Source organism: Onychostruthus taczanowskii, unplaced genomic scaffold (genome assembly GCF_017590055.1).
Source record: "Onychostruthus taczanowskii isolate IOZ18803 unplaced genomic scaffold, ASM1759005v1 scaffold30, whole genome shotgun sequence".
NCBI classification, from domain to species: domain Eukaryota; kingdom Metazoa; phylum Chordata; class Aves; order Passeriformes; family Passeridae; genus Onychostruthus; species Onychostruthus taczanowskii.
In genome coordinates this window covers 6,075,837-6,094,007 of record NW_024500350.1, presented here as the reverse complement: position 1 = coordinate 6,094,007, position 18,171 = coordinate 6,075,837, and the positions used below count along the sequence as shown (strand labels likewise).

General features: G+C 40.1%; 1 protein-coding gene across 2 annotated transcripts in view; it reads right to left on the bottom strand.

Moving 5' to 3' along the window:
- The window catches only part of CEP112 (centrosomal protein 112), a 160,191-nt gene extending 142,573 nt beyond the window's left edge, over positions 1–17,618 (bottom strand). For both annotated transcript variants that reach the window (XM_041409570.1, XM_041409569.1), the window contains exons 1-6: positions 17,246–17,618; positions 16,737–16,857; positions 15,638–15,828; positions 14,791–14,939; positions 9,353–9,446; positions 6,453–6,527 (exon numbers count right to left, since the gene is read on the bottom strand). In XM_041409570.1, the coding sequence (XP_041265504.1) occupies positions 6,453–6,527; positions 9,353–9,446; positions 14,791–14,939; positions 15,638–15,828; positions 16,737–16,836 (609 nt within the window). In that variant the 5' untranslated portion in view covers positions 16,837–16,857; positions 17,246–17,618. The remainder of the gene's footprint in view (positions 1–6,452; positions 6,528–9,352; positions 9,447–14,790; positions 14,940–15,637; positions 15,829–16,736; positions 16,858–17,245) is intronic.
- Positions 17,619–18,171: the final 553 nt, after the last annotated feature.

Below are 18,171 nucleotides of genomic sequence, written 5' to 3'. Positions count from 1 at the left end.
TTAATTGTCAGGGAGTTTACTAAAACAGTTACACTCAACTTTCCTTCACACAAAGTGTCCTGTGCTAGCAGTTGAATCCATGGGCAGCCACCAGGGAATGAAGGAATCCTGGATGCACCCACGGACACAAAAAAGAGGAATTTTGGACACAGAGGAGACTGTGAGGAGAGGAATACAGGAGTGGCATCAGCCTGGAGCGCCAACCACGGGAGATCCAGCGGAGGGGAAGGAAAAGCAAATCAAGAGAGAAGGAAATAAAAGGTACAGAAATTCCAAACTGGAAAAATTTTGGATTTTCTTTGTCCTACACATTTGTACCTGCAATAGGATTTCCCACCTACATTTTACTGGTATTCTATTCCTCCTCCCACCTCAATTTGGCCACTTCCCCATCCAGCCCACACTCCTGATCATCCCCAGGGCTGAAGGTGTTTGCCAGAAGCTCAAGGCACTCCCCAGTTTGGCATCAGGGGGAGCAGTGGAAGCCTTGACCAATACCTGGTAGAATCTGGAGAAGGCTGCAGAGACACATTTCAAAGGCTTCATGATTTCCCAAAGCCCTGTCTCTCATGCAGAATCACCCTTTACTTTGGCTTTTTTAAAGCAATGTAAAAAGTAATATAAAAATTGTTGTAAATATTTACAATTAATTAAAATCCTTTATCTGCCCATGACATTCAGCTGTTTGCAGCCTTCACTTCAAAACCATCTGAAAAGCTAAGGTATATCCTACTTGTTTATGGGAAAGAAGGAAAATGTGTCTCTAATACTTTGTAGGGCCCAAGTCTTGCATTTTTTGATTTTGTAACAGCAGCCATATGTGCTTTGAAGTTAAATGTTCCCACTTTGTTACTTGTTGTGGATTATATCCACTTAAACTGATCTGTAAACATTTAATGCCTCAACATTCATTCTTTTCATGCTGGTCTTCTGCAAAACTTCTTGTTCTCCAAATTAAACCACATTAAAGAGGGAATATCACAATAAAGAATGCCCCAAAAAAAGAAAAAAAAAAGTCTGTATTTATGAGAAACATGCAAATTTAAAAATAATAAGCAAAAGGTCAAAGACAAGCCAAAATACATATGTATGAAACTGAAGGACTGCCATGAGAAGAGCAGTAAATCACATACTTTTTTAAGAGTATGAACCAAATAAATGTCATCATGAAAGACATCTTTATTTGAACTAGAACTGAACTCTAATTTGTAAATACCACTTCTTAACAGAAATGGTATTCTGAATGTCTTTGTAGAAAAGATTTTGGATTCCCCTGCTCTATTAGGCAGTCTGACAAGAAATCATGTTTCAATTTGTGAGGAGTGCAATGGTCACCTTCTCCTCCTAAACCAGAATTGTGAAGGTGTTGGGTGATCAGATCCCCATGAAGAAATCCCCATCACCTAACAGGCATAGTCTACTTCATTAAAATATATTTTCTTAAATGGAAAAAAAGTATTGCAGAAATGTACTTAAAAATAAAATTCCAAAACTGCATTACAGGCAAATTAGCCATAATTTGTAACTTCAGTATTTTCAATTTCTATTTATTTTAACAACATCTGAGGTAGTCAAAACTAAATATTTATGAGTTATACAATTTTAAAGCAATCAATGCAAGTAATGAGTGAAGCACTGACAAAAGGTGAAACGCTTTCCCCCAAAAGCAAGGACAGTGGAGGAAAAGCACGATTTTGAGCTTTAAGTACTTCCACAAGTCTCATCCTCATCAATTACATTCCATCCCTCAGGCTGAAAATATTGGCCAGTCCAGAAATTCCCACCAAAGCTTTGCTCTTTTGCTCAGTAAATTTGCTCAGTATTGTCACAACAGTGACAATACTGAAGTCATGGCTCCAAACTACCCCTCCAAAGTCCTGTTCCACTCTTTGGAAGATGTTTATCCAGGGATGGGTACCTCCAATAATGCCCAACTTCAGCCTGTGTCAGTCCACTCACAGAATATTGTAAATACTAAGATTCAGGGAATAAAACCCCCACACTCGCATCTGCAGGCTCGCTGCACATTCCCCCCTAAGCTTCATCAAAGACAAAACGGGATTGTTTTCAAAACAAGGATGGCAAAAACACACATGAAAGAGTTAAGAACACTTAAGACTTTGAAATGGTAAACAACTAAACTGAACCTTGCCCTAAATTCTTACTTTAATCTACCAAACCCAGTCAGCCAGCATGTTCCCTACAGAAATAACTGCTGAGTAGCTTCAGGAAATTTGAGTAAGGACATTCTTATCTAACATCATAATTTGTAGGGAAGTTCACTTTAATGCTGCTGTTGCAGTCTTAGTGGAAGGACATTAAAGCAGATGAAGGCTGTTTGTCAGCATGGAAGTTAGATTTATTTTTTGAAGTCTCAACACTACTTGGAGCTCACTGTGGGAAAGTTTTCCCAGCACTGCTGCCCTGCAAGGCCACAACATATACAGTAGGTATGTTTATAGTAAGCAGCCAGACTGAGAAACCAAACAAAAGATAATCAAATGGCTTGTGCAGAAATGGTTGAGCTTAACTAGACTGGAAAGGCACAGGCAGATGTGAGCCAAGCACACAGAGCAGGCACAGCATCCACTGCTGCTGCAGCCTCCCAGGAATCCCAACACTCCATCCACTTAACCCTGTGTTATAACACTTTGCTCCAAGGAAGGAGAGCAGAACACAGCCACCAACCAGGGAATTTTTTTGGTCTCAGTCTTCTCAAACCTTTCCTAGGCAATAACATTTGCCAGGACAAGTTGTTCTGGGCAAGACTGAGCGTCCAGTCAGCCCCACATCACTTCTGGGAAAAGCTAAAGAGTTAATTCTTGTCCTGGCTGAATTCCAGTGATGAAAAATCGTTTTCTCCCTGATTAAAAAGCCCTTTGCTGTTTCCCCAGGGTGCAATCTCTTTGTGTGCTTTCCACCTAAAATGATGTGCTGAATTTCCTGGGATGTTTGAAAGAGAGGCTTTGTCACCCCTAAGACTGGCTACAATTTGGTGACAAATGAAACTGCACCACAGGCATCATGAGAGAAAGGTGAGGTAAGAATTTGCAGGGGTTTAATTCATTGCTGTTTCTTTATGTAACTTTATTTTTTTTTTCCAAAAATTATATTTGTGTACAATCTAAAAAGCTCAGCTAAAGAGGAAAAAAAATTTAAAAAAGCAATTTAATTTCATTATCCAGTGAGGTTTCTTCCCTGACACTACACATCCTTCACAATATTTAATTATTTCTGAGACATAAACAGGAGATAGTCACCTTCCCTTCAGTTATGAAGTGCACTAGAGCTGCAACAATATGCAGAAATTCATTGACAGCTGTTGATGAAATAAGAACACAGAATCACAGAAAAGTCTGGGCTGGAAGGGACCTGAAAGTTCTTCTCATTCCCCTAGCCCAGGTTACTTTTATTATACTCCAGGATGGCTGAAGACTGGCAAAGTTCAAAGTAACAACATGACCAAAGATTGCTGGTATTTATTTGTCTCAGCTCCTGCTTCTGAAAGTTTTCCCTTCAAACAGCCACACAAAAGGATTTCTGCTTTTCTACATGGCAAATGCAGCTTCAAGGCATGAACACCTGATAAAGGACAGTCCCCACATCAGTTTAGATAAGAGTCAATTCAGGCTACGAAAAACACATTTCATAATGTATGGAAAATGAGTGTAAATTAGTATTCCATGTATGAAAGACAAATTTATCACAATCAAAACTCAACTTTTTTTTTCAAACATTTACTCATGCCTGATTAGAATATAAAGAACTTGAATCATAAAATGTTTGATAGGGATAATCAGGAATGCTGCAAGGAAAAGGGAAAAATTATTTTATTACTCACAAAAAGTAACAATACCAGCAAAGTAACACAACAGATTTTACTTCTCCTGTAGAAAATGTTATTATTAAGAACAAATATCTGAAGCCTCCAGATCTGACCTCTCAGCTTAGCAGAAAACTCATAAAAGCATTTCCCAAATGTTTCCATAGTATTTTTAATAACAATATTAAAAAAAAAATCTCAATCACTGATGTGGGTATATCATAAAAACTGAAAACACATCCAGAATGTGACCTTAAAAATACAAGAGCTTTGAAGAAGCAGAAATTTAAAATATATTAAAGAAGGAGGCTGAAAGATAAGAGTAAAAATGCATTAACAATTTCTAACTGGTCATTTCAATCCCAAGCTGGAGCAGTGAAGGCTCAGCAGCACCTCGCAGCTGGAAGACACCAGGGCTGTCTCACCAATGTGTGTACCTAGCTGGGTATTTGCAGATTCTTGGATAAAAGCATGGTCTCCATATAAACTTGCCTGAAATACTCACAGCTTCCTAAAATAACACAGATTCTTACTGACAAAAATTCTTGGATAACCAAAAAAAAATCAAGGAAAGTTTCAAAAGCTTTTCAAGACAACTGTTCTGCAGCCCAGGCAGCTGAAAGTGAAAGCCATTCTGTATCTGCTTTCCTATCTTCCCCCACTACTGAAGTATTTTTTGGGTCAAGGGTCTTCTGTATCTCAGGTGGGATCACTGTAAATTAAGTTTCCCAAACGGTTTGTAGCTGGGAGTAGCAATTAAAGGACAGCAATATGTTCCCATGGCAATTTAAATGCTTGCAAATAACAGCAGCCACATCTGACACTCAAACCTTACAGATTCCAAGGGATCACTTAGTGGGGTTTTTTATTTTTAGCAGTGACATATTCTTTAAGTGTGACACTCCACTTAAAACTTCCTGACCCTTTCAGAACCCACTGGAGGCCGTGATCCACAGCAGGGAAACGCTGTTCAGCACAACCCCTCACAGACCTCTCCTTTACAACCTCCAATCCCCTTTGTCAGGTAACTCCCAACAAGTCTTATCAGGCAATCAAAGTCTCTCATGAGCGACTTCTTTAATTACCATCCCTGGAGAGGAGACTTGAAAAACTGATTTATGTGCCACGGTGGCCAATTTGTTATCCAAGGGAGCTCCTGTATCAGCAGAGGATCATCACAGTTTAATAACCAGCCATTATCAGCACAACATGATTGCAAACTGGAATTTCAATTAGGAAAAGAAATAAAATACAAATAAAATGACTGAGGTAAGAGATAAGCAGGCAGGCAGATTGACACTGATATAAAAATGCAGGATATAAAGAGATCCTTTGTCAGCATCAGTTAGTGTAATTTGTGAAATGGCCATGAGCAAGTTTTCCTCCATAAAGCAGCTTTAAAAGCTCAAGGTATTACAGCTTTCTGGTCATATTTTAAATACGACCAGAATTCAGCCTAAATATTCAAAATCTGCAAGTGATTGCACATTTGTTTCAGGCACCTGCACAATGCTGACACTTTCACCCATCTCCACCCTCAGCTTGTAAAAAGCAAGAGAAACACCAAGGAGAGAAAACCATTAATATTCTCTGTTATCATTTCTGATTGCACTGAAGAGAACTTGGCCATCCATGAAAAACCTGGAGTGTAATAGGCAAGATTTTTAAATGTTGTCATATCCCTCTGGATTGACAATAGTGCAGGAAGAATAAAGATCATTTGGCAGCTGATTAAAATGACAACATGAAAATATGTGATTATTTTTCAAAAAACAAGGCTGAACTATTTTGTTAAACTCGCTCTAATCACTCCTAACTTTGGCTGCAACTCTGTGAGCTTTCAACCTGTGAGAATAAGCCAAAATAAGGAAGAAAAGAAAGAAGAAACCTCCCTGTTAAAATCAAAGTGATCGTAACAAAACTAAATTGCTATAAGGATATTAACTCCAATGAAATAGGCTAAAGATTTGATGGTACAAGTGAAAGGGTTGCAAAAAAGACAAAACAACACAATAGAAAAAAATACATTAAAATACATCTATAGAGAAGAGGTACTTCATTGTCTCCTTAGAACTATCATGGACTAATAACACAGAAAATACAACCAAGGGAATAAAGTCTTATAAGAGTAATAAATTTGAATTATTAAAAGGGAAAGAAAGAGGTGAACACAAAGAAAAACCTCCTGAACACTTTCAAAAGGAGGCACGCTGACCAAAAAAAACTGAGTTGTATTAATGGCTTACAAATTCTGCTTTGTTTAAAAAAACAAACACAGAAAGCCAAACTCTTCTTTCATTTATACAAGTATAAATAAAAAATAATGTTACAGAGTCATAAAGAATTAGTCTGAATTTCTACCAGAGTAAGATTCTTGGTTTTGCCCAACAGCCATTATTTGGCCTGATTTATGAATAGCCATATTAAATGTGTGAAGATTATTATTACTTAAATTTTCAATGCTTTCTTCTCATACATTCACAAATAACCTTTCCAAGCCTTAGCAATTCATTTCTAAAAGACTGATTCCCACATGAAATTTTGCTGGCTAAGCTCAGAAAGCAAACTACACTACTGAGAAGTTCCCACTGCAAGTTGTTAAATAAGGAAAGTATTCAGTTTATTTTACCCCAAGATTCCAACTATTGAGTCGTGCTTCGAGGTCATCATCATCCAATGAAAAGTCCCTTTTGTGTTGATCATCCTGGAACATAAAAAAAGTCAAAGAAAATATCAGAATTGTTGGCAATTATCTTTTTTAATTTAAAATTAAACTTCTCATTGACTTTGGCCATAGCTACACTGCACTTCCTAATAGTGTCACAATACTTCTGACAGCTTTCACCACAACAGCTCAGTTTCCAGAGGATACTGAGCTGAGCAAGCAGTTCAGAGGATAAATTAGCTTTGCTCTCCACTTCAATGTTCTTTATTTATTTCCAAAGCAATGGTCTCCTTTGCAGAGGGTGAATTTACTAAAAGACGCAAAATACTCCATTTTCAGGCATCTATTCATCTCCACAGTGCCTGTTCTGGGGCTCATCCAGAATTCAGCGATCACCTGATCAGCCTCCAAATAAAAAAGCAGATTTAAAACTGAAAGGAAAGCACAGCAAGGTAGGGAAGGTTGTCAAAGCAGAGGACAGAGCAGCTGCTGCCCAGCTCAAGGCTCCTCCCTGACTTCCAGCACCCAGCCAGGGCTGTGGTTATCGCTGCTGCAGGAAGTAACACGGAATTGCCTCTCAGAAGAAAGGTTTTCCCTGTGGGATAACAACAACTACCAACATTTAATGGATCTAATGGGAAAGCTGCTACAGAACACTTTCCTTGGCCCAGGTATTTAAAAAACAACGCTGAAGCCTGAATTACTTTGTCTCATGTAGTGAGGATTGTGTATGGGCCTGCCAGCACCTTTTCTTTAAATCTCATTTGTCACAAGCATCCAGTGAGCAGAGCTTGGGCTGCTGTTAACCAACACTTGGTTGAGGCAGCTCTTTATGTTTCTTGAAAGTCTCCCTGCTCCTCTAGCTGGGCCTGAACCATGCCAGAACATCTGTGAAATCCCAGAATATCCCTGAGAATGGAACAAGGTATTGTTTGTTCCAGCCAGCCGAACATTATCAAACTGGCAAAGCAAGAGAGGATTGTTTCACTTAAAGGCCCTTTTAGAGCTGTAATCACGGGAGAAACCAGTATGTGGAGCTGAAGAACAATGAAGTGCAGTGATTTGTCTAACAGTGACCTGGAAGCTTCAGCAGAGCCAGCAATAACAACAAAAAATATATTAAAAATAAACAAACCAAAGTAGCAAAACTCCCCTACGAAACTTTAAAGCCCCAAATCCAGGTTTCAACTGAAAAATACAAATTTTTTTTACAATAACTCTTCCATAAGGAATATTTCCTGAAGTAAAATAAACAGGAAACCAATAAGGAGAAATGCAGTAAAGCCAGCATGTGGTTTTATTTTTAATGATGGCATTTCTGTATTTAAATTACATTTGTATACATACAATCAACACACACATACATTCACAGCAATCAGAGCCTAGAGCACAGACACTGATTTTTGCCCAGTGAGCACCTATAACCTTCCCTGATAAACCATCCCCTTGCTAATCCTCTATTCCAGATGCACAGCCGAACACAAATTTCCTCAGAAAGGAGCTTCCAGTTTATCCTATTTGCACTTCATGTCCTCATAAATCCTCAGCTGTGCCCAGCTGCAATCTTTCTAAACTATTCCTCTGATAGAATCAAAAATGAAGCGTGGGCAGAGCTGGAGGAACAAACAGGAAATTCAGTGTTCACAGGGGGGTGAGGGTTGCTCTAGGTGTGGTGAAGGACACTGCAAGGCCACAGAGCACATTTTGGAAGGTAAACAGCACATTCCTTGGTATCACACATTTGTCAGGAGTAATTGTTTATATAATTGCAAAGCTTGCAATTATATAAACAACATCATTGAATATGTTGGACTAAAAGGGTTTCAGACAAAGCCTGTTCAATGCCCCTTCATCAGTCAAAATGCTCGTTGTGGAAAGTCTGATGAAACAAACTGTCCAAAATTCACTCCTTCAGAGGTCAACCATCACTGAACAGAGCCAGAGTTATCCATGCAGCTTTCTTTAATCTGTTATTGCAAAATACAAGATGATGTCAATGCAGGCACGTTGCCAAGCCCGGGGAAAACAATGCAGCAGACACTGAACACACAACACTAAACAGAGGTCAAGCATTAGGATGAACTCAGCATCCTACAAGAAATTCTTTTCCCCTGCACTGCAAAGGACAGATTTTGATGAGCTTTAGTCCTCCCTTGTTGGAACCCTGGTTACTGAGAATCTTAGACTTTGTGTGCTGCCAGGCACTGACCCCCAAGAGAACACTGCATTGACCTGAGGCCATGGAGAAGCTTCCAAAATGGAATGATGGAACTGGGATTGTGGGTGTGGAGTTTGGATAGAAGTGTGTGATATCACAGGGTGGAAAACTCAAGAGCTGAAGGGTTTAGAATACAGTAATAGATATGGGGCAAGATGGAGGTTTTAGGGTAGAGGCTGCTCCTTCTTCTTCACCTTCTTCTCCATGGGTTTGGATGGTTTTGTGTAATTGGATAAAAATCCACAGGCAGGGCACGGGTGGTTGGTTATTGGGTTAAAAGTAAAATAATTTAGGTGTCATTTCTTAATTGGACAGTTTATCCTTAAAAGGCCTTGTAGAGAGAGATGAGGCTCCATTTTTAGTTTGTTAGAGTGAAGTGCTGCAGAACTCAGGGTTTGTGAGACTGAGGCAGAGATCAGAACTGATAAACATCTGAGTCCCAACAAGAAATACCCTCTAGCACATTTAATCCTGACTCTGGCAAAAAGAAGAAAAAAGCGTGACACTCCCTATCATTCCCTCCCAAATGTCTGCACCTTTACACAGGGACTGTGACCCACACAGCTGGAAATAACAGCTTTACAGGGATATACAAAAGCAACTCAGGGAAAGCAGAGCTTTAGGACAAAAAGGAGAAGCATCTTACAGACAGTGACGTGCCTAGGTCATCTTCATCTGTCCGGTGAGGAGAGCTCAGACAACGGGATAATACTGATGGCTTCTGACTGAGTCTTTCCCTGCTATTAATGACAGGAGGAAGCAGAAAGAGAGAAATTCATTTTCAGCAACTTTTGGCACACAAAGGATGTTAATCACAGATGGAAAGATCAAAAAAAAAAAAAAAAGGAGAAAAAAAGAGAAAAAATCAGTGTTAAAGGCAAATAAAAGCCTTAAGTGTTCCATTAAAAAACCACCACCACAAAACCCCACACCAAAAAGCCCACTAGAAATATTGTGTACATGACAGTACATTAAAAAGTGTTCTTTGTTTTCTTTTACTACATGACCCAACGTCTCCCAAAGGATTTTAGGATAAATCCAAGCTAAGGAGAAGGTTGACCTAAGAGAATGTTTTTGAAACAATATTGCTAAGAATATGAAACAACATAAGATGGAGTCTAGTGACTTAGAGAAGAAAGAGGAATTAAGGTGATGGTTGGTTGCACCATAGGGGAGACTTTTAAGACCAAAAAAATAGGTTAGAACAAGGTAAATGATCCTATAACACACCAAGGGCCAGAATGACACACACAGATCTGTACAAAGGCAGTGGCTTGCAAGGCTAAGGTGGAGAGGAACAAGTCCCAAAAATTGTCTTGGTTTCATTTCAGTTCTGTTTTATGGACTGAAGTGGAATTTATGGGGGATGGCAAAGAAACATCCACAAGACAGGACACAAGCACAGCATGACCAAGTGCTCTGTCCAGCAGAGGGATTTTCTGGAAAGGCTTTTGTTGTAAATAAAGCACTTGAGCAAAGGGAAATGCAGAGCAGCAGACAAGTGAAGAGAATTGTCACTGATGCACCTGGTCACAGACATTTTTCAGCCACAGAACAGTGAGAAAAAGAACAAAATAAAGTAGAAGTTCTAAGCATTTATTAGATGGGTTGATACAGCAAAAGATCCAAAACAGTAGTGAAACACCCTTCAGCACATACTCCACTGTCAGTTCCACAGGTATTAAGGTAATTAAAAACTCCTGTTAGTCCTTCACCTTCCTATGACTGGCCATATTATATTAAAGTCAAATCAGACCATTCAATACCTCCCTTCCTTTCCATCTGGCAGCAAATGAGATGGCTGCTATGCCAAAAAGAACTGAGATGAATGAAGTGTTTATGAACAGAACAACAACTGTTGGATGTACAATATAAACCAGTCACTTCTAGGGAGACAAACACAAAGTTTTCACGAAGCACAGGGCCCCAGCTTTCATCAGAACAGCAGGGAACAGAGAAATACAACAACTGGGAGCCTACCTTCCCTTCCAGCACCAATAAATCCCATATAAACAACATGTATGGATGCACCATAACAATTACAAAGCAGTAAATAGTTTAGATAAGCAAAGTCTTAGGGGTAAAAAAGATCAAAAGGAATATGATAACACAATGACTGCCTCTTGCATTTCTTACCAAGATTTCATTTGACACAAAATTACCTTTAATTAAAGGGAGATAAATCTTTGCCTGTGAGTAAATCTGCCCTTTCATCAGATTTCCTTTCTGAGTAATACTCAGGTTACCTAACAATGCAATAAAGTTCCAATTGTTAAAAATGAGAGAAAACAGAATTCATGCCCTCGTCATTCAGAGATTCAGGAATATCAACAAATACACAAGCCAATCCAAGCTACCTGTAATATTTGCAAATTCACCAAAGGGAGGACAAAAGCCTAGATGCATTCTTAGTTCTGTATTTGCTCTTTTGAAGAGGAACTAAAAAAGGAAGCTCCTTTACTTGACTGTACAACCAGAATTTGAAAAGATTGCTAAGGATGAACACAATTTTGCTCATATCCAGTATGTACCTCCTGTCCATTACCTTTTCCAGCCTCCTGCTAATACAAGTCAGGCTCCAAAAAGCACAAGATTAATTCTTTTTCTTCCCACTGCAGGAGAGTGAAGGATGAGCAGAGTTTTGACATCAACCTGTGACCTCCTGCTTCAGCCCAAGCAGGGAGCTGGCATGGGAGGAGGCAGCAATTTGCTGCTAATAAAGGAGATTAGTAAATATTCCTTCTAGGAACAAAGTGAGGGAAATTCACTGATTCTTCCTGGTGCAGCATGACAACACACTAACCTTTAACAATGTTTCCAGGCACACTCTACAAACATAGAGTAGAATTTTCCTACAGGGTCAGAAAGCCCAGGTGTCTGTTCAAACCAATCTAAACATTTCTCAAACCAACCCTCTCACATTTCAAAATAAAGCTGCACCTTTCCAGTCCCAGCTAGTTGGATTTATTCATCAACACCCCAGTTTGCAAGTAAGGCTTGTATATCTAAGGCTTTTATTTAGGCAGAAAAACAACTTCATATGGAAAAGTCAAAATTGTCCAACACAGAATTATCTGTATTGCAAGATAAAAATCACTATGAAAAGAATTTCTGTTTGTTTGAGTCTTTGAAAGGAGAGAATCTTGAGATAAAGAACATCAAGCAGTTACTCAAAGATGTCTCACTGACATTATCTATTTTGCCCTGAGAAAATGTTGTAGGAACTGACTCATGGCTGGAATGCAAAATTTTCATCCAACTACACAAATTCCATGCCCATGGATGCAGTTTCCCAGTGCACATTCAGAGGAGAGAGACAAATACTGTGGAACTCGGTCACCATCTGCTGGCTCTCCCTACAAACTGCACATCCAGAAAATATTTAATATATTACAGTTTTACCTGCACTGATTGCTCACCCAAAATTGTAAATACAAAGAAAACCAGGATGTATACTTTGGATATAGGTAATATTTTAACATGGTCACATTTAAGTAAATATTAAATATGTAAATATTTTGTATTTTTCAAAACACAACAGCTGAAATATTTACCTTCAGTATTTTTCTGCAAAACTCGCAGAAAAATTACGTTTCTTATTGCAGTGAAGATTAATTTATGTAATCTACAGAACTATCGAAATTTTCCAACACAAATTCAGATTTCCTTAGACACAGCCCCACTCTTGGTCCAAGCATTCACTGGCAGAGTTGTGCCTGTACACCTGATTTTTAATTCCTTTAAACCGGTAACATTATTCAATTACATTTACTTGCTTTTCCTGGCATGGAATAATTTGCAATCCAGGGAATAATTTGCAATGCAGGTCTCCAGAGAACTCAGCAGAATCTTGGGGGCCACTCTCCAATGCAGGTATGCTTCATTCCCACAGGACAGAAGGGGAAAAATGAAATAAAGCTTCACTGCACCAAAAATAACCTTGGGAACTTTGCCAGGCCAAGCTGAATCTTAGGTTCAGACATAGAGTGGGAAAAGACATCAAATTACCAGTATTCTACTATAAACCAAGTAGAAAAGAGAGAAAAACTATGGCAAAGAAGGGAGGGAATAGCTGGAACTGCACCTCAGCTTTTCTCCAGCAGGGACCAACCCCAGCAGGATGAAGAGGGAGGAATATGCAAATCCCACCCCAGCTGACAGCACAAGTCAGGAATTCAGAGTAATTAGGTGTATTTCTATACCACAAATATGGCCTTGTAGAGATATCAGTGTGCTAAATTTGGCCTAAGAGGGAAGAGTTGTGCTGACACTGTTTTATTGCTACTAACCCCCAGAGTGATACTTTGACTTGGTGATGCTGCTTCCAGGGACTGACACAACCTGCTCAGACACAGGCCAGGTATCCTGACATGGCACAACAGTAACAAAAATTCTTCCAAGGCCTCAAAAAACACTTCTAAAACATTATACGTTCCTTGTTTTCATAATGTCAAATTTATTTTCTTTTTTAATTAAGGGTATCTGAACAGCTCTTCCTAACTATTTTCTGTATCTATCTGAAACTAAACTTGAAAATGTGTTTCTAACACAATTAAATGAAACCAGAATCATTCCTTTTCCAGTGAATTCTCTGTATCACCAAGCCCAAATCAGTAATATCATAACTCAACTGGAAATTCTCCATTGTCTGCCTCTGGCTCTTAAACCACAAGTCTGTTATCAAAACCACAGGTTGTTATCAGAGTACAAATGCAAGCAACCGGAAGAGCCCCTGTTCCTCAAGAAAAGCAGGTACACAGACCTCAGACATAAGAGTAACTTTTTGAATGAATGTTAGAATTACACACATTTAATGGATACAGAAGAGCTTCACAATACTCAATATTCATGTGATTTAATTTGCAAGCATCCATCTGTCACTTATCCAAATCACTGCTGGAAAATTCAAAATATGATTGAAAAATGATGGTAAACAGCATAAACATCAGTGTGCCTACATGAGAACAGTTAATGGTGGCCTCTCATGAAAGATCTAAGTGAAGGCGTGAAAAAAGCATTGGACTTCTGAAACTAAACTTGCTAAGACAATGAAACGAAACCAGAAGCAGAGCAAACACTCACTTCCTCTTGTACAGCACCTACTGAGCTTTGAATAATATTCACTCCATGTCTAAGAGTGCTTCCTTCACCAAGGATTTCAGAGAGGTTAAACATTAATGAGAAATTAAAAGGGGCAAACAAGAGGAAATTCCATCCATTACTGAAATGCAGACACATAAAGAAAAAAAAGAAACACAGATCTTGATAATCAGCATGAAGTTGCACTATGTAAGAAAATCCACAAAGTAAATACTTAAGAACAGAAGATTAAACTAGAATTTACCTAAGATTCCCACAAATTAGGACAGAATAGAGTTGAAGTTTTCCAAGTGTCCAAATGACCAGCTTGTCACTCCTTCAATACTGCAGGAACATCTTTCTAAGCCAACAGGAAAACAAGCCTTAATAATGACACATTTCACCTTTTTTCCCTGCTGGAAACAGCTCTACTCTCAGCTGACTGGGACTGAGGATGCAGTTGAAGCTCACTGGTTGCTGCAAATCAAAAACCTAAATCTCACTCAGCAAAACTTGCTTATCTGCAAGGAGCCACTATTCCATTTCCTCTAAAAAACCTGTGAGCAACAGTCATATAACAACCTCTAAATCTACCATCTGTATGCTTGTTTATATTTCTAATCTACAGGGAAAAAAGCCATTAAAAACTATTTGATAAAACAGCTGCTTTCAGCATCATGGCCTTAGACTACAGATGTTAGCTATGATTTTCCATGTTAAGTGTCTGGAACTGAAAGGAGGAGAACAAGAGGAAGAGAAAGAGGATGGGGGATGGGACATGGAAGGAGATGTAAAGAAGTCAGACATAATGGAGAAAAGTAAGAACAGAGCAGTCTAGGAGTTCTCACTACATTGAAGCTGTTACCAGAGTTTCTGTCTATAAAGCACAAACACTGATGGTGAGTCCATGAGGGAGGGCCATAAACTCATCCAAACTGAGACATCCGGAGCTTACAGTTATTAAATACAAATCAAACACTGCTAAAGCAAGGACAGAAACCTTACCCACGTGCAGGAGCTGTTGCTGAAGATGAGTCCTCCACAGAGGATACATTACTGTCATGTTTTCCCAGGTCTCCCACCATCCACTCAGATAGGCAGTCAGAGTGGCTGTGCCGAAGTCTTGGTGAACTTGGTTCATCAAAATAAACTGACTAGAATGAGAACAAATGCAAAATCAACAGGAGAATACATTTACACAGATACATTCTTTACACTCTTAATGTAATTTCTTGCAGGACTACCTGCAGTACAATCATTCCTTTTCCAGTGAGGTCAGTGAGGGGTGCACTCCCAACCCATAGGAATTCATGGCAACAGTGTAAATATTTTTCCAATACTTCTTACAGGATGGGAAATTTTAGCAAAAATTGGCATTGTTATCTCACTGAAGCTGATGTCAAGGGTTGACACAGCATATTCAGCTCTTCAGAAAAGAAACTGCAACTTTAATGATGTCTGTGTGAGTTTCATAATATTCTCAGGCTACTAAAGTCACCACCTTTAAGGACAATTTTCCTTTCACAAGAGCTATCTACTGATTAGGACAAAAGAAAGCCTGAAGGGCCTTTCATTACATTTTAGCAAAGAACTAGAATAAGATTACCTTTCTGTTCCTTCAAACACCTATTTTCATAAGCCTTCTAACCAGAATTTTGAAGATACAAGTCTCAAAAAGTTTTGCCCATTGAAAGGTGTTCCCATCATCAATTACAAGAAATGCCTTTATTTATCACACGAGTTCCACTCAACCCATTCAGAACTGTTTGTCACATTTGTACCAAATCCAAGACGGAAAAGCAATTCCAGGGTACATTTTAGCAAGTTTGTCTCGTAAAGAAATGACACTCACCATGTAGGCAGGCAAAGTTTTCAGCATTCCTTCCTCTGGTTTCTGGCTGAAGGGACCATTCAGAACTCCTCTCTGCAGCATGTGGAGCAGCAGTTTTGCATACAAGTTTCGATTCTCCCTTCCCACTATTCCTATGCCTGCTGCCGAAGGTTTGCAGAGCTTTTTAATCCATAGTGAGCATCTTTTTCTTTCTGAAAATATTGATATATGTGGTCACTATGCATTTTCAGAGCAAATCAAACACATGCAGAAAACAGAAGCCATCACTGTCACCAATTTTGTATGTTTCTCCCTTCTACACCAAAGTTAAAAAGAAAACAAACTCCCAAATGACCAAACCAAATAAAAGAAATGGTTGAATACTTAGAAAAAAAAGTCTTTAACAATGGTTCAAATTTACATATTGTACAAACATTTTCTATGAATTCATATTTACTAGAAGGTTACATGATTTTTGTAAACATGGAATTGGAAATCCCAGAAACTCTGCACTCACTGCAAGAACTGCCATAAACTACAACTCACAGCTTGCATGAGCATTAATACTTTAAATACACAATAAATCCTCATCTATTAATAAAAAATCTCTATTTACACAAGATTTGCTATCAGATAAGGAAATTATTCATTTAGTTAAATGTTTACACATAAAGGACTTAATTTGTAGGGTTTTTACTTTCAATAATAACGAGCTTGTTGTAAAATTTAGATTTATGCAACATCATTTATTAATTGATGTTCCTATTATTACATATTCCTGAACAAATGCTAACAACATTATAATTAAAAAATATTTGCTATCTCAGAAACAATGCCCTTTAAAAGCTTTTAGTTTCTACTGAACTAGGTTTTTAAAGATAGATGTTAATGTATTGTAAATGTGCAAAAGCACATTTACATCATGAAAACAAGACAGATAAGATCAAACAATTGCAGCAGGTACCTCAAACATCCAACTTTAGAAGTTGTGCAAACCCCCATCAAAACTGTACCTTGCAAAGTCAGAGATGAAGTGCCTGGTTAAATTAATTACACATAATAATTGTCAGCCCCTAGGGCTTTGTTATTAGTGTTTAAATGCACATTTTACCATCTGTACCTGAACTATGCTGCAGGTTAAGGACATAGGGTTTCATGGCCACAACACAGCGATCTAATTCCGCATCCAGTTTTTCCTTTATTTCATCTTCATTGCTCATTTTGAAAGCACACAAAGTAATCTGCAAAATTAATGCCATTGATGTAGAAAAGGTCAAATACTGTCTTACATCAGTCTCTCTTCATCTTACGCCACACAAAGATGTGCTTGAACAATACAGGAAGTGAAACTAGATGTGTTATGTTCAAATAAACACAAACCTAAGACAGATTCTTTGAAAATAACAGGTTCTCAGTGTAATCTACAAGAATGTGCTTGTTTAGGTTTGAAACGGAATAGCCAACCACACAATAAATATATTCATTACACCCAATTTGTATAAAACACCTCAAGGTGTTTGTGTGATACCGCATTCCTAACTTGGTATTCCTTAGAATTAGAGGTTTGGGGTTTTTTTTAAAGAAGAAGGGGGAGAAAGGAGGGAAAACAGCAAGTAGAGTGATAGTTACAACAGAACCAGAAAGCCGTCAGGACTGTTTTCCAGGAGGCAGCACCGCACAGGGCAGCGCTCTTCGCTCCCGCGCCGTTCGTTTCCCAGCTGAGCCGGACCTGTCCTGGCACACTCCAGCAGCGAACGCGTCCCAGCTGAGCCGGACCTGTCCTGGCACACTCCAGCAGCGAACGCGTTCCCGTGCCGCCGGAGCCGCACACCCCGGCCCGCCCCGGGGCCCTTCGCTCAGCCCCGGCCCCCGGCCGTGCCCCCGGGGCACGGTGCGCACACCAGTGTCCCCGGCAGCCCTCCCTGCCCCGCCGGGCCCCGCGGGCCCTGCCCCGTTACCTCGGGGGGCTGCGGTCGCGGCCTAGGCGGAGGGAGGCGGCGGCGGCGGCGGCGGCCGAACGTTCAAACCGGCCCCGCTCCCGGCGGCCCCGGCCCGCGCGTTTCCGTTTCCGCGGTGACCGGGGCTGGCCCGGCCCGGCCCGGGCGGCCTCAGGCGGGGCATGGAGGCTGCGAGCGCAGCCCGCAGGGGCTGGGGAGTTGTTCGTCCCCAGGAACGGGGAAAGCTTTCGGGATTGAGAAGAGCGAGGAAGGTGCTGGTGGGGCACCGGGGAAACGCAGTCACAGCTCTGAGAGGCGCTGGGCTCTTTCCTCTGGTGCCCGGAGACAGGAGCCAGGGCACGGCTGGAGCTGTGCCAGGGGAGGGTTAGGCTGGATTTTAAAAGGTTCTTCCACCAGAGGGTGCTGGGCACTGCCCAGGCTCCCCAGGGAACGGGCACGGCCCCGAGGCTGCCGGAGCTCCAGGAGCGTTTGGACAGCGCTGCCAGGGGTGCCCAGGGTGGGCTTGTTGGGGGGTCTGTGCAGGGTCACGGGGTGGACTCGGTGATCTTTCCCGCTCAGGATATTCTGTGATTCCTGCCCGTAGTGATGAATGTCACC